This window comes from Panthera leo, chromosome C2 (genome assembly GCF_018350215.1).
Source record: "Panthera leo isolate Ple1 chromosome C2, P.leo_Ple1_pat1.1, whole genome shotgun sequence".
Taxonomy (NCBI): Eukaryota; Metazoa; Chordata; class Mammalia; order Carnivora; family Felidae; genus Panthera; species Panthera leo.
In genome coordinates, this window is record NC_056687.1 from 132,228,085 (window position 1) to 132,245,541 (window position 17,457).

The window sequence follows — 17,457 nt, forward strand, 5'->3', positions numbered from 1 at the left end:
GTCTCTCCCCATCCCCAACCCCTTCTCTCTCTCCCTCCCTCCCCCACCTTTGAATATTGAGTAGAATCATTAAGAAATGTTAATTTGTATAAACATTTAAAAAGATTTTGAGTCTGGTTTTATGCATATTACTACCGATAACATCATATGTTAATAATTAAAACTAAAAATCAAGAAACCATTTTAAAAATGGTTTTGGGAAATTTATAGAAAGTTTCAGAAAGTAACAATGAGCTAATGACTACCAATGCTTAAACTTTAATCTGATAGTTTTTAATTGATTAAAAAAGAAAAGGAAATCAGACAAAACTAAATCTGTTAGGTCACCAGAGTTTATATGTATAGTCATAACTTCAGATCTAAGAAGTCTTTAGAATTATGTTTTCCTTTATGAAATATATACGCAGTTTTAAATTACACTAGTTTCTTTAGGGACTGTGAACCTTTGTGATGGCCTGGCATTGTTGGGATTCTCTAGCTCTTGTCTACTCTGAAGTCTGTGGATCAACATTAGCATTTCCTGGGAACTTACTAGAATTGCAGAATTTTAGGCCTCACCTTGAACCTACTGAATGAGAATCTGCATTTAAACAGTCCTTTCAGTTTGAGAAGCTGAGTTGTTGTTCAGTGGCTCAGTAATACTCAAATTTTGGTGTGTATAGAAGTAGGTGCAGGGCTTGTTAAAACAGATTTTTGGGCCCCACCCCCAGAGTTTCTGGTTCAGAAGTTGTGAGTGGGGCCATAATTTGCATTTCTAACAAGTTCTCAGGTGACACGGATGCTGCTGAGAACATCCTTTGAGAACTGCTGCTCTAGCTGATTACTTAAAATTATTGAGAATGGTTTTTCTGAACTGTAATCTTTAATTCCTTGTTTAAAGAATCTTTGAAAATGTAGTTGCATGATTCTCTTATTAGTGTTAGATCGAAATTCTTCCTATCCTTGTTTCCCAAATCACTTTATAATGTGAACTAGAAACTGTATTTGTGGTGATCTCTTCCCCTATTTAAATATATTTTTTAGCCATAATATTCTACTTTTACAACTGAACATGAGTCTTTTTCTAGGTTTAGGTTAAAGTTACAGATAGTAATAATATTTTTACCTTAATAGTGAAGCCCTTTTGTAATTATTTTAGATATAATGTACATTTCTAGAATCTGTAATAATTTTGATGGTAGATCCATTTAACCAGTTGGCTCAAAGGTATCACCTGATAGGGAGATTAGCCTGTAAAATTGAATAAAGACATATATGTATAACATTTTATAATTGACCAAATTCTAGAAATCTGAATCTATCATGATCTTTATAATAGTCATGTTGTGCCTTTGTTTCATCTGTATGAAAGGTATTTTTTTCCTTGATAGGAAGGATTTTAAGATATTTTGTACCACCTAAGGAAATTAATGTTCTCTTTCTCCAGGTGATAATTGATGATCAATTACCTGTTGATCATAAGGGAGAATTGCTCTGTTCTTATTCTAACAACAAAAGTGAATTATGGGTTTCTCTCATAGAGAAAGCATATATGAAGGTCATGGGAGGATATGATTTCCCAGGATCCAATTCAGTAAGTAACAGGATGATCCAGACAGACTTACACTATCCAGTATGACTATTTTGAGAGATTATGGAGGATATGTTTGTTTAAAGGAAAATAAAACAATATTAACTCCTGAAAAATGCTGATCCAATTCCCCTATTAAGGAAGTACTTATTTTCTTTTACAAGGATAGAGCGTTATAAAGACTCAGTATTCAGGGAAGCTTAAAATATATGTCTCCTGTTCTGTTGGGATACAAGACCAGTTAGATACAGTGTACCTTTCCAAAGAAGTCTCTTCAGATCAAAGGATGTGTCATATTGTCATCCTTACATATATATATATATATATATACACACACACACATATATATACATACATATATATACGTATGCATATATGTACGTATATATATACGTATATATATATGTATGTATATATACATATATATACGTATGTATATATGTATGTGTATATATATATATATATATATATATATATATATATTTTATAAATTCACATTCAAGGAGTTTCTTGTTTCTTAATTTTTCCCAATCCTAACACTACTTAGCCTATAAAACAAGGTGTGTGCCAGTGTCCTTTAGTTGTATGAGGTAAACTGGGCTTAGATTAGTCATATTAGTATAACTTTGAATTACGGCACTAACCAGCCTGGAGCCTTAAAAACGGTATTTAAGCATTCTTAGCCTCTTTGCTTGTCTAAAATAGGAGGATAACACCCACCTCTCAGAATTGTAAAGACTAAATGAAATAATGTATGCAAATCATCCATTGTTCATAGCTGGTTAGTTTCCCTGCCTGGTACAGGCCTCCTTCACTCTCTGGTTCTTACAATGTTAGGCAGAGAATGTATAGGTGATAGGTAAATGAAATAGGATGTTAAAATTTTTTCTCAGCCTGCATGCTCAATTGTTCTGTCCTTCAAATATTTTCAGTTTAGCTTTCCAATTCAGTGCCTTTTAATTTACCCAGCGTAGCCTAGAAAATGAGAATATATGTAAATCATTAGAAAAGTGACTCTCACAAGTGAGTCACTTTAGTGAGTACTAAATGGTGAATGACAGTCACCATCATTATTAAAGCAGCTTTTTCCTGTTACATGTTTTTGAGTTTTCATCATACTTACCGGTAAAATAATTCTTGCATTCAGGGAAAGCAACAGAGATTATAAGAAATAGATAAACTTGTGCTTAAATCCAAGTAGGAATTTGAGTTAAACAAGAAATTTATTAGTGGTAGAAAACAGCTTGCTACCCTCTGATTTATTCTATCGAAATCATTATATCAAATTAGTGGGATTTAAGAGTCTGGCAACAACATAGACACTCCTGAAAATGTGTTTATGTTACAGAATATTGATCTTCATGCACTGACTGGGTGGATACCAGAAAGGATCGCAATGCATTCAGATAGCCAAACTTTCAGTAAGGATAATTCTTTCAGAATGCTTTATCAAAGGTAAACATACTCATATTCTCTCTCTCTCTCTCTCCCTCTCCCTCTCCCTCTCCCTCTCCCTCTCCCTCTCTCCCCCTCCCTTCCCCCCCCCCTTTTTTTGGTAGTAAAAGAGGCTATTTTAAAACTTTATGCCTTATTTATAGAAGAGATATTGCAGAAGAAACATTATTAATTACTTAGAGAAATTGTGATTTTATTTATTTTGTTTTTGGTTTAAGTAATCTCGACACCCCGCATGGGGCTTGAACTCAACAACCCTGAGATCAAGAGTCGCATGCTCCACCAACTGAGCCAGCTAGGCACCCCGGGAAATTGTGTTTCTCAAATAGAGTTCACTTTATGTACTTGCTACGGCCAGCCCTCAGTTATCCTCACTGATGGTTACAATTAATCCAGATTATAAATAATCCCAAAACATTTGAATCTGGAATATGTCATATGGACAACTTGTTTTGTACTTCCTAAGTACCTACAATTTGAGGGAAGGTGGAAAAAGAGAAGTCTGAGAATATAAAGAGGAAGGTAGCTTAAGCCTTAAAAGAATGATCCACATGTAGGGACTGGAAAATTGTCTATACAATACACATTCATTAGTGAAACTAGAAAACTTCAAAGATCTCACAAAATGTATTTCACATCTTCAACTTTATTTGTAAATCATTTGAAAACTTAGCATTTACTTTCCTTCACTGATAAGTTTCTACCTAATAATTGACTAAAACTGGAGGAGAGTGGGGCAGTATGATAACTTATCTGCTACATTGTAAAATACAAATGTACTTCCTGTTCTTTGAAGGGTGTCGGGAATAGCCCATTTTAGAAAAGATTTCAAATTTGTGGAAATTTTCATGTAAACCTTTAGACTAAAGGAAAGATAGTGTGATCTGCGGTTACAGAAATGTTTTCTTTAATTATTTCTCTGTCGGGGTCATTCCAGATTTCACAAAGGGGACGTCCTCATCACTGCATCAACTGGAATGATGACGGAAGCTGAAGGAGAGAAGTGGGGTCTGGTTCCCACACACGCATATGCTGTTTTGGATATTAGAGAGTTCAAGGTTTTGCTTTACATTTTTTCCTCCTTTCTCTTACTTAATAGTAAGACATTGCAAGGATCCCTGATAGTATAATAGACTTTTGAATACTGACAAGTCAAGGTTTGGATGAAGTTTTAAAAATCATTCTGCCTATGTTCCATTAAATAATTTGACCTCACCATTGGAAATTATGAAATCAAAAGATGGGAAATGTAATGACAAGGACAGATACTGATGACAAACAGACCTGCTGTATGCCTCTTTTTATTCATAAAAGTAAAGGGTTGAGATAAATACACAGCCCTCAAGGTTCCGGGCTATACTCTGGCATTGGGGTCAGTCATAGTGTTAGGCTGTAGAGCATGGTAGATTTCAGTAAGTATTTGTGAAAGGACAGAAAATAAGAGAGTGTCTGTGAATAAGAAACATACCATTGGTTTTGCAAATGTTTCTCTTCCTAGTTGCCCTCACGTATTTCAGACCCTGGCCCTGTGCTCTGGTGTTGGAATGGTTGACTTCATTACTTCTCAGGTTATTGATTAGTTATTTTCAACTGAAAAATAGGTCTGTTCTATGGATTAGAAAATACAAAGATTATTACAGGAGGATTCATTTTCCCTGATGTTATATAGTACCTGAGCTATGCAGTCACTGGAAAGTTTAACTAGCCATGTGTTCCACTTTCCCCTGTTTCAACTTACAGAAGGAAGTAGTTATCAATCAGTAATGACAGTGTTCCACTGTGTATTTATTAGATTGATCTTCTTAGATGACACAGGCAATTATATGCAATTATATGAATTATGAAGGCAATAGGGACCTGCTGCAACATTGTTTTTCAAGTCTTTATAGTCTCAAGGCTTTCTAAATCAGCCACTCTTGTATCCCTAACCATACTGTGTAGAATTATGTATTCCTTTAAAAGCATAACATTTGATGACTTAAAGCAAAAAAATTAAAAATATATGAAATTGAATAAGTTGAGAGCTTTGTGTTTTAGAAATGTGATTTTCCACAAACATCAGTCAAAACATTAGGAATAACAGTTGCTGTTATTTAGTACTATGTGTATGTTATTTTATTGTTAAAACATCCTGATAGGTGATCAGTAGTGAGGTAATAGTAAGATAATTAAATTTAGATAATGAAAGTCAATATGGAAGTTTAATCTTGAATTTGAGGAAATTTTCTGGGAAGATTATATCATTTACAAGGCTATTTTTCTGATTGTTCAGAGGAAACTAGACAAATAACATGCTTATGAGAGAAATAGGCATCTGTGGTTTGACCTGAAAACAAAACATTTAAAAATTTGCTGAATGTCAGTAAAGAATTTCAAATAATAGCCTTTTTAAAAAATCAGAAGCATTATTCACATAGTATCAGTTCCACATGGCAGTTATTTCGTAGAGATTAAGGCATTTTAGAGCCTGTGTAGATGGAGTAAACTGTGGCCCCAAGACAGGTTTATTCACTCTGTTCATATGTGTGCTTTATGGTCATATCTTAATTCTGTGCAAATCCCTGATCAAGAGCGGTATTACCCACCTTGAGCAGACATCTCACCTTGTGGAGTTGACCCTACTCTCCTTTTGCTTACATGAACTCTTTGTAGTCAGTGTTGATCTTTATCTAAAGGCTTCTTCATGTGTTAAAATTTTTAGGGGTTTTCTCTAGTATCTTTGATTGGTTATACATTTGGTGAGTTTCCTGGGTTCATCATTTTCATGTTATTTTTGCTGTCTATATTTTGAGATCATTCCTTAGTTCTGACTTGTATTTGAAAATATTTCCAGGGGTGCCTGGGTGGCTCTATCAGTTAAGCGTCCAACTCTTAATCTCGGCTCAGGTCACAATCTCGTGACCTTGAACTTGAGCCCTGCATTGGGCTCTACGCTGACAGCGCGGAGCCTGCTTGAAATTCTCTCTCCCTCTCTCTCTGCCCCTACCCTACTCGTGTTCTCCCTCCTCTCTCTCTCTCTCAAAATAAACTTAAAAAAAAATATTTCCAAAAATATTTCTCTCACTGAGGCATTAATTTCTAGAACCTCTGTTGTGCAGGTAGACCTAATCTTAAACTAAAGCTACTGCCAATCTTCTATCATTTGTGAGTTTCTTCATTAAATAAGATTTTATTAACACTTGTGTGAAAATGTTATCCTTTTTGTCTCTAACCAGCTTGAGTTTTCTAAGATCTTTTCTAAGATCTAAGACTTTAGTCTCAGCAGTCCTTTGGGTCATTTTTTTGGTCTTCCTCCTTAAGGTGATATTCCATAGTCTACCATGAAGATACATCTCGGTCTCAGGCTGCTGTCTCTAAGTGCAGCAAGTCTCACCAAGGGATTTCTGAATCCATCCACGATGTTGCATTTGCTGCCACGTGGAAATAACTTTGAAAATGGGACGTTTCATCATAAACCAGATCCAGATCCTTTTTTAGTCTAACATTTCTTCCCCTATTCAGGGCCTCTGACTTGTAGGCTCTCTTTTCAAACAAAATCTACAGCTGTATCTTAGTGTCCTTGAATGTCAGTGATTGCTCAGACCTGCCCCAGAAAAGCTTAGCAGCAATTTCCTCTCTTTTATATTCCTTTTTAAAGAAGTGTTAGACTTCTGGGGCACTTGTGGCTCCGTTGAACGTCTGACTCTTGATTTCCAGCTTGGGTCATGATCTTATGGTTTACGGGATTGAGCGCTAGGTCCAGCTCTGCACTGGTAGCGCTTGGGTACTGTTTGGGATTCTCGCTCTTCCTCGCTCTGGCCCTCCCCCCACTTGTGCACTCACGCGCTCTCTCTCAAAAACTTAAAGTGATAGAGTTCTGAAATAAGGCACATTTCCTGTTTATGTAGAACTAGGTTTAATGAAAAAATAGTAGTAAATTAGAGTTAAATATCTGTGTGGCAGGGGCAAGAGTGGACAAGTGGTAAAAAAAAACACTGAGAAAAGGAATTTGAAGATTCCTGAGAGGAATGAGTCTTATGTCTAGAAATCACATCTATCCCAGGCTATGATTTGCCACATTTAAAAATAAGAGATGAATGTGTTTTTCAAAAACGTCCCCCAAACGGTTTATGACTTCATTAGAAAATTAATACGATTTCCTAATTTGACTGCCTGAAATAAGACAAATACTCTTCTGGATTTACAAGCTCTTTGGATTTTCTGAGTCCATGTAATCAGTTCTGTAGACATACCCAGTACTTGTTGAGCACTTACCATAACCTTAACGCTCAGTTTTATAAGCTCAGTGGAGACTTTTGAAAAGGACAATAGTGTTACCATTTCAGGGAGTGTACAATCTCACTGGGGAGTCAAGGCTGGTACATTTGCACAAGTAGGAAGCAAGATACAATGGGAAATTATTTGTTTTAAACTAAAGTAATACGGAGTGTTAGCACTAAAATGTTTAAAGAAAAGGTAGTAATTAATTGAGAAGAAAACTGATTGCTAAATATTTTGCATACATTACTTCATTTAATCTTCACAAGAGTGTTCTAGGAAACATTGTAGTTTTTATTTTATGTGTGAATAAACAAATGCTCAGAGAGTAAATGATCCCCACCCAAGGCCCATAAAACTGATAGAGCTGGTGTTCGGTCCCATTTCATTCTGACTCCAAAGTCCATGTTCTTTTCTTCTTCACTGCTTCAGTCTGCACTGACAGAGGGTCAGTGGAGGAAAAAGCTAAGGAGGACCTGACAGGATCTGAAGGGAGGGTGGTCACAAGGGATCAGAAAGGGCCTTCTGGGGAAGGGAGACAGCATGGTAAATCCCTTTCGAGGTAAAACTGAATAAGGATTATTTGTGGGAATTTTGAGAGGAAAGACTAAGTTAGAGCCAAAGATACATGGGGTATGAATACTGGAAAATAAAGTGGGGCCAGAGCAGAGTAGGCTTTGAAAGGATGGGAAAGTCTTGATGCTCTAAGGCAGCACCATGCAAAAGAGCCTCCTACCGTGATGGAAATATTGTGTATCTGGGCTGCGCATTAACCGCTAGCTGCACGTGGTCCTTGAACACTTGGAATGCGGCTTGTGTGACTAAGGAGCTGATTTTTAAATTTAAAAAAATTTTAATTATCACCTGTGGTTAGTGACTACCATACGGACAGCATAGCCCTCAGGAATAGGTAGCCATTTACAGTTGTTGTTTTTTTTTTTAATTTTTTTTTTTTTTAACGTTTTATTTCTTTTTGAGACAGGGAGAGACAGAGCATGAACAGGGGAGGGTCAGAGAGAGGGAGACACAGAATCTGAAACAGGCTCCAGGCTCTGAGCTGTCAGCACAGAGCCCGACGCGGGGCTCGAACTCACGGACCGCGAGATCGTGACCTGAGCTGAAGTCAGCCGCTTAACCGACTGAGCCACCCAGGCGCCCCAGCCGTTTACAGTTTTTGATCAGATGTGTGACCTTGTGAAAGTGTTGATTAAAGAATATTTCAAGTGGATTTGGAAGGAAAAGTGTTCAAATATAATTAATTAAAAATAGGGTAAAACTCTTTTGCCACTTTATCTCTTTTTTATTATTATTTTATTATTCTGCTTTTTTATTAATAGGGGCTGCGATTTATCCAACTGAAAAATCCTTGGAGTCATTTACGTTGGAAAGGAAGATACAGTGAAAATGATGTAAAAAACTGGACCCCAGAGTTACAAAAATATTTAAACTTTGATCCTCGAACAGCTCAGAAAATAGACAATGGTAAGTATCTTTTTAATTTTAATACCATTTGATCTTTAAATAACACGGTTTCATAATATGAAAGGTATTTATTCAAGTCATTTATCATTAAGATATTTTATGGATTAACAGACATCTAATTTTCAGGAATATTTTGGATTTCATGGGATGATCTCTGCCAGTATTATGATGTGATTTATCTGAGTTGGAATCCAGGTCTTTTTAAAGAATCAACATGTATTCACAGGTAACTTTTTTGCACATTTCAGAATATGCTTTATGGTAGTCTCTACTTTTTTCATATATAAGGATTCATTTATGAAGGATTAAGTTATATATATATTATATCATTTATGAAGACCAGCATTCTTTTTGCCATGCCCACAGATGACTGCCACGTGATTATTTTGTTTATGTATTTCTCAGTTATGCCAAAATATTTTTAAACAATAAAACAAAAATCCTGATAACTTAGTTGTATTAGAGACACAAAGCTTTTAAAAATAGTGTTCTACTTTAGCTCAATGAGAAATTAATTACTACTTTCTTTGTTGACTTTATCTTTTAGTACTTGGGATGCTAAGCAAGGACCTGTGAAAGATGCCTATAGCCTGGCTAATAATCCCCAGTACAGACTGGAGGTGCAGTGTCCACAAGGGGGCGCTGCAGTTTGGGTTTTGCTCAGCAGACACATAACAGACAAGGTACTGATCCCTTCCTTATATATCTATCCCATACAGAAACTTTAAAGAATGTAATTAGGCCATGTGAACAAGATATGTAATTTGATCACCAACCTGTTTCATTTATGTAAGTGGCTTGAAAATAGTGTAGTATTAGGTAAATGTTTTCCTCTAAGGAAATTTATATACTTACAATCTTGTTCAGAAATCATCTTTGAAGAAAAATGGGAGTTTATGCTTTTCAGTGAGGGTTTTGAGGTTGATTATATATGCTTTAGGTCTTAAGAGTATTAACATTAAAATACTCTGAAGGGAGTTTGGAGATGTTAAATCATTAGGCCTGATTCTGTAAAGGGAAACTACCATAATCTTAATAGCCTTAGTCTTGTTTAATGTATTACTTTATACAGTGTAGTCATCCTTGAAATGAATTTAATTCAGAAAACATTTTTTATAGCACTAAGTAGCTTAAATGCTCTTAAAATTTGAATTTTCTTCCCACTTACGAGCATTGTGAGCCCGTTTTCCTAACTACATTGGATTCTTTGTACTTTTAGGATGATTTCGCCAATAATCGAGAATTTATCACAATGGTTGTATACAAGACTGATGGGAAAAAAGTTTATTACCCAGGTATGTTTGGTAGACAAACATTCAGACAAACAACTGAAATTTTATTTACCTGATTAAATTTAAAATGATACGCTTTATGTAGATAATATGCAGAAATAATAATGCTGATAGACTAACAAAAACCACTCATACAGACGAGGTGGTATTTATACTACTTTTGTGTTTTGTTTTGATGTGTTTTTAATTTAGAGACCTCAGGAATTTGGGATTCCTATATTATATGTTGCTGTCAGAGTTTTATTTCTAAAACTAATATCTTTTTCTCTGATCAAAAATTCTGTGGTTTTTCCCTGAACTCCTGGATAAAATCTAAGCTCTTTGGCATGGTTTATAAGCCTTTTGATATTCTGACCTTAACCTTCCTGTCACCTTTTATGTCATGCCGCAGCTTTTCACAGTACCCTCAGTGAGGTACTGGCTACTCCTGAACATACCATGCCCTTGTTTCCCCTCTTTTCATACAGTTTCTTCTCCTAAGGATCTCTCTCCTCCGTGTCCTCTACCCATTTTTTTTCCTTTTACCCTAGTTTGTGTAATGAACATGGTTAATATCCAGCTTATATGTTACTTCTCTGTGATAACCTTTCTGCCAGGCAAAGTGAATCTTTCCCTCTGCAGGACTCCTGAAGCATTTAACATGCTGTATTGAAACCACTTTGCTTTCACATTTAAAAAAAGTTTATCACATATTAAATGATAGGAACTGTTAGTTTATGTTCTTGTTGGAGAAACAGATAATAAGAAAAATACCAGATAGTGATATGTGTGTAAAGAAATAAATGGGGTCATGTGTTAGTGACTGGTTGGTTGCTTTGGTTAGGTGGCCATGGAGGGCCTCTTTGGGAAAGGATAAGAGGAACCCTAAATGACAAAAGGAATCAGTCATGTAAAGAAATCGAGGGAAAAGCATTACAGGCAGAGGGAAGAACAAATACAAGGACTCTGAAATGAGAAAAAGAAACAGAAAAAAGACCAGTAGGCCAAGGGTGGTGTGATATCAAGAAGTCAAAAAGATATGCAGGCTCAGATCACATGATGTTCTGTAAGCCACAAGGATTTGGATTTCATTCTCAGTGTGTTGGGAAATCTTTGGAGGGCCTTGATCAGGAAAATGACTTGATAGAAACTTTTTTTTAAAGAACATTCTCTGTAGAATATATTGGAGGGGGCAAAAAAAATAGAAGCAGAGAAACAAATTACATGATTTTGTATGAGAAATAATGGTGGTTTGAACTTAGTAGAGAAAGAGTGGACAGATTTGGGTTTCAGTAGGATTATCAGGACTTGAGTTGATGTAAGGGGCAAAGAGGAATCAAGACTGATTCCTGTTTTTTGGCTTAATTCATAAAAAGCTGCTGTAACATTTACTGAGATGGGTAAGAGTTGGTGGGGGTGGGGAGGGACCAGTTTTGTTGTGGAGTAAAATCAAAAGTAAATTTTGTGGTTTTGTTACATTTAAGATATCTATTAGATATGCAAGTGTATAAACTAAGTAAGCAATTGGATTTGGGGGAAGAGTTCTGGGATAAAGTCCTGCCATTTGAAGACAGGACTGTATACACTACCAATGGAGAGAGTTGTAGGTACAGAGATGAACACTCGGAACCTGACCCTGGGATTCAAACATCTTAAAGTTGAGCAGAGGAAGGTTACTGCAAAAAATTAGAACAAAATACCTTATGAAATAGAATAAGGTTTCACATGACCCAAGGAGAGAGAATATTTCATGAGGGAAAGAATGAGCAACTGCATCTGTTGCTATTTTAGAGGTCAGGAAATTTAGGTTAGAGAAGAAACAAATGGACATAGCATCTTGGCAGTCATTGTTGACCTTAACAAGAACAGAGTTGGTGGATAGGTGGACTTATAAGCCCAGTTAGAAGTGAATTGAGGAGAGGCTGGGAGGTAAGGAAGCAATTATTGACAGTTCTTTTAAAAAGGGCAAAGAAATGGGCATTACTGGGAGAGATGAGATGGAAAGTGGTTTTGTTAAGTCTTAATTTAATCAGAGGAAAATGATACTCGTACCCATTACCCTGTGAAGGTCATGAGGCAGGCACTGATTCCTATCAGTCAATATCCCTAGATATCCTGGAATGGACAAGACAGTATGTCTAAGAATTAAAGTTAAACTAGCCAGATTTTCTATTCATATGTTGGCCACTATACAACCAAAAAAACAAATACTGTGGCTATATATTCTTAGCATTAAGATGTTTATATATAGGCTTTCGACTTTCAAAAATATTTTTGTTACTCTTTTTATTTGGATTCTTTTTGTTTTTTTTAAAACAATGCTCCCTCTTACATATAATGATACTGCCTTTTCAGAAAAGAGTACTTTCTGGTTTATAATTTTATTTTCATCACAACACGCTGAAGAAAATTTTTAAAATACTCTCAAATTGTTTCTCATTTCACAGAAGAGTAAACTGAGACATAGAAAGGTTAAAAACCTTGTCCAAGATCACAGATAGGCCCTTTTTCTCTTCACACTAGATCACACCACTGTGAGCATTAGAGACTTTGCCTGTTACAGATAGATAGTAAAATGTTAGTTATTTCAATAGATTACATTATAAATATTCAGTGTTCCTAAATAAGCTAAGTGATATAGCATTGATTTTAAATGACATGTAGTAATTGACATGCATGAAATGATTTTATTGCATTGGCCCTGATTGAGGAGACATCAGAGAATATATTGGGTAACATTGTTTGTAATAGAAAAATACTGTAAATAATCTGTCAGACTGAATAACTAGATGGGGGTATAAATAAGTTATTCATATAATGGAATATCATGCAGGCAGTTTTAAAAGGAATAAACCGTATCTGTGTAGAACAATATGAATCTTAAAAACATGTTGAGTGCAAAATGAAAGCTTAAAATAAGACCTATGCTGTCCTTTTTTTAGATATATGCCCACAGAAATAACATTCACTCATTCATTCATTTTTAGGGATGTGTGTGTGTTAGCGTCTGAAAAGCCCACTAAATCCATCAGAGTGGAACAGAATAGGACTAAGGGTGGTGTTTAAAAGGGACTTTGTTTTATAAAGAATCTAGTATGACAAAAAGTGTTATTCAGTTATGAATGGTGGGGAATATATCTGTTGGTGGGAAGTATATTTTTATATAGTTCTTCGCATCTTAAAACATTTCCTCAAAACAAAACAAAGCAAAGCCAATCTTGACTTTAAAATCCCGTTAGAGAAAAATGCTACATAAGGTTTACTAGGGATTATTTTATACCTCATTGAATGTATTCCAAAATATTCCTTTTACTTACTAGAAATTATTTAAAGTTTTAAAGTGTTTAATTACAAAGTTTTAAGTTGAAATTTAAATTCTCTAGTCGCATTATATTTTAAAGATTGAATCAGTTGGGGGGGGGTCCATCCATTTAATTTTTTTCCTATCATGAATTATAAAACTTAAATTTAAAAACTACAGAAACTAAAGCATAAACCTACTTTTCTGTAGGTGACCCACCTCCATATATTGATGGCATTCGAATTAACAGCCCTCATTATTTGACTAAGATAAAGCTGACCACGCCTGGGACCCATACCTTTACATTAGTGGTTTCTCAGTATGAAAAACAGAATACAATCCATTACACTGTCCGGGTGAGTAAACCAACATACAGTGACAGAACACGATAATATAAGGTACATAATATGCTTGGCTTCATAAGTGGGATTAGCTATAGAAGAAGTTTATATCTGAAAATTGATTGTCCTCTATAAATTTGTGTGTTTATCTGTATATCAGTTCAGTATTAAATTATGCTTCCTGCAGAAAGTAATGCTTTTGAAAAGTAATGTTTTTATTTTGAGTGAACATTTTAGTTTTCAGAATAATAATTTAGTCCTAAGGTAATGTGGTATGTTGGACTAATAAGTTCTATTTCAGATCAAGCAGTTAAAAACTTCTTTAACCTCTATAATACTTTCATTGAGTTAAAAAACACAACTTTGAACTTAGTGAAAGGAAATCAATTGCTTATAAACATACTGTTCTCATGTAGCTGGGAAGGTTATTTTAATTTTGTTCTGCATAGGCTGTTTTCCCATACATCAGTAAGGGAGCTCAATTTGAATAGATTTTTAGAGACATTGGGGAACTGCTTCTACCCCTTTATTCTTCAGATGCAGAAACTGAGGCCTAGCGAAATTGTCCTGAGTCAAACACACAGAAAGCCAGGACAAGAACCCCAGCTGTTCAGTTCCCAGTTCATTAAACCGGACTTGATAACTAGGCTGTGTACAGAATCATGGCTTTTATGTATGCCAACTAAGTTTTCAGTCTTCCAATATATTCTTTTATCACTTTGGTATTTTTATAAGTATACACTATCAGTACAATAAACTTTTTTATTTTTTTCAATCACTTTTTTTTTTTAATCTAGGTATATTCAGCCTGCAGCTTTACTTTTTCAAAGATTCCTTCACCGTACACCTTATCAAAACAGGTAAGAGAATTCTTTCTCTGGGTCATAATCTCAGAAAAATCTTAGAATTCCCTTGCCTTTTTCTCCTTTTCTCACTTTATCTTTCACATTTAACAATTAAACATTCTGGACTTGACAGTAACACAAGGGAAATGTAAGTAGCCTGCAGTCTGGGTTGGAATACGAGATCTTCAGTGAACAACATTCAGTGATTCTGTGGGAAGAACTAAAGTTCAAAGAAAGAAGATTATGTAGACTTTGGTCATTAGGGAAGGGTTCATCATGTAGACAAACCTTTAAAGTAGAATTTGAGACGACTACTACTGCAAAAAAAAATTTGGTTTTGCAGGGTGTGCTAGATGTGTAGCAGAAGATTCGAGGGAGAATTCGTGGCTCCCTTGTCAAATGTTAATTGACCATACATTTTTGGGATTGTTTTGATAACTGTAGCTTTATAGCATAGCTTGAAAGCAGAAAGTTTGATATCTCCTGCTTTTTCTTCCTTGGGATTTCTTTGGCAATTCAGGGTCTTTTGTGGTTTCATGTAAATTTTAGGAGTGTTTTTTTTTACTTGTCATTAGAGTCCTGATAGGGATTGCATTGAATTTATCGATGGCTTTTGGTGGTGTTGACATTTTAACAATATTCTTTCAGTTCATGAACATAGAATACCTTTCCATTTATTGTGTCATCTTCAATTTCTTTTATTAGAATATAGTAGTTTTCAGATGAGAGATCTTTCACCTCCTTAAATTTATTCCTAGGGATCTTATTGTTTTTGATGTTACTGTAAATGGGATCAGTTTCTTTTTCAGAAAATTTGTTAAAAGAAATGTTACTGATCTTCTGTATGTTAATTTTGTATCCCGCAGCTTTACTGAATTTGTTGATTAAATCTGACAGGTTTTTGGTTGAGTCTTTAGGGTTTTCTATATATAAAATGTCATGTGCAAAGAGAGACAATTTTACTTCTTCCCTCCAATTCTAATACATTTTCTTTTTCTTGCTTGATTGCTCTAGCTAGGACTTCCAGAATTATGTTGAATAGCAGTGGTGAGAGTGAACATCCTTGTCTTGTTCTCCTGATCTTAAAGGAGAAGTTTTCAGTTTTTCACCATAGAGTATATGTTAATTGTGAGCTTGTCATATATGGCCTTTATTATGTTGAGATATGTTCCATCCATGGCTCATTTCTTAGAGAAGAGTTTATATCATGAACAGATACTGAATTTTCTCAAATGCTTTTTCTGCATCTGTTGAGATGATTAGAAGATTGTTTTCTTTTGTTCTATCTTTTATTGATGTATCACATTGACTGATTAGCATATGCTGAACCATCCTTGCATCCCTGGGAATAAATCCCACGTAATTGTGGTGAATGATCGTTTTAATGTGCAGTGGAATTCAATTTGCTAAATATTTTGTTGAAAACATTTATATCTGTGGGCGCCTGGATGTCTCAGTGGAGCATCCAACTCTTAATCTCGGCTCAAGTCATGATCTCACTGGTTCATGAGTTCGAGCCCCATCTCAGGCTCTGTGCTGGCAGCATGGGGCCTGCTTTGGATTCTCTCTTTCTCCCTCTCTGTCTGTGCCTCCCCTATTTGTTCTCCTTCAAAATTAATAAACTTAAAAAAAAAAAGAAAATGTTTATATCTGTATTCATCAGGGATATATTGGCCTATAGATTTCTTTTTTTTTTGAGAGAAAGAGAGAGAAGAGAGAGATAGCACATGAGCAGGGGAGGGGCAGAGACACACACACACACACAAACATACAGAATCCAAAGTAGGCTTCAGGCTCTGAGCCATCAGCACAGAGCCCCACACGGGGCTCGAACTCCTGAGCCATGAGATCATGGCCTGAGCCCAAGTCAGACGTTCAACTGACTGAGCCACCCAGGCGCCCCAGGCCTGTAGATTTCTTTTCCAGTAGTGTCCTTTTCTGTTGTTGGTATCCCGATAATGCTGGCCTTGTAAAATGAGTTTGGGAGCGCTCTTCGATTTTTTTGGAAGAGCTTGAGAAGCATTGGTGTTAATTCTTTTTTACATGTTTGGTAAAATTCACCCGTGAAGTCATCTAGTCCTGGGTTTTTTTTCATCAGGAGATCTTCAGATTACAGATTGTCTCCTTACTAGTAGTTGGTCTATTCAGATTTTCCATTTCTTCTAGGTTGTCTAGTTTGTTAGCATATAGGTGTCCTGTTATGAGCCTTTGAATTTCTATGTTACCAGTTGCAGTGTAGCCTTTTTCATTTATAATTTTATTGACTTGGGTCCTTTTTCTTGCTTAGTCTAAGGGTTTGTTAGTTTTATCTTTTCAAGGAACCAACTCTGTTCATCTTTTTTTTTTTTTTCCTGTTTTCTATTTCATTTATTTCTGCTCTGATCTTTATTATTTCCTTCTGCTAACTTTGGGCTCAGCTTGTTCTTTTTCTGGTTCCTTAAGGCATAGAGTAAGGTTATTTGGGATTTTCCTTGCTTCTTTTTTCTGTTGCTGTTTATATATTTATTTTGAGAGAGAGGGAAAGTGCATGAGTTCAGTAGCAGCAGAGAGGGAATCCCAAGCAGGTTCTTTGCTGTCAGTGCAGAGCCTGATGTGGGGCTTGATCCCGCTAACAGATCACAACCCTAGCCAAAATCAAGAGTCAGGTGCTTAACTGACTGAGCTACCCAGGTGCCCCATTCTGTGTCTTTTTATTGGGAATTTTAATGCTTATGTTTACATTAATGATAGGTAAGGACTTACTGTTGCCATTTTATTGTTTTCTGGTTGTTTTATAGATCCATTCTTTCTTGTTTCTTATCCTGTTGTCTTTTTGTGTGTGTTTTGAAGTCTTTTGGTATAAAATAAGTATGCTCTGACTTTATTGGGTTCTTTTGTGTAATTACTACAGGATTTTTCCTTACTATTACCATGAGGCATACATAAAGTGTATTAA

The 17,457-nt window shown here is 35.6% G+C and overlaps 1 protein-coding gene across 2 annotated transcripts in view; it reads left to right on the top strand.

Annotated features, from left to right (window-relative positions):
• CAPN7 (calpain 7) overlaps positions 1-17,457 on the top strand; it is a 41,741-nt gene that overhangs the window by 18,387 nt on the left and 5,897 nt on the right. The window contains exons 10-18 of one of the 2 annotated variants that reach the window (XM_042955283.1): positions 1,427-1,573; positions 2,919-3,025; positions 3,963-4,083; positions 8,620-8,764; positions 8,891-8,990; positions 9,312-9,447; positions 9,984-10,059; positions 13,547-13,692; positions 14,475-14,537. In XM_042955283.1, coding sequence (XP_042811217.1) covers positions 1,427-1,573; positions 2,919-3,025; positions 3,963-4,083; positions 8,620-8,764; positions 8,891-8,990; positions 9,312-9,447; positions 9,984-10,059; positions 13,547-13,692; positions 14,475-14,537 — 1,041 coding nt within the window. The remainder of the gene's footprint in view (positions 1-1,426; positions 1,574-2,918; positions 3,026-3,962; positions 4,084-8,619; positions 8,765-8,890; positions 8,991-9,311; positions 9,448-9,983; positions 10,060-13,546; positions 13,693-14,474; positions 14,538-17,457) is intronic. The other variant, XM_042955285.1, reaches the window with a different exon arrangement.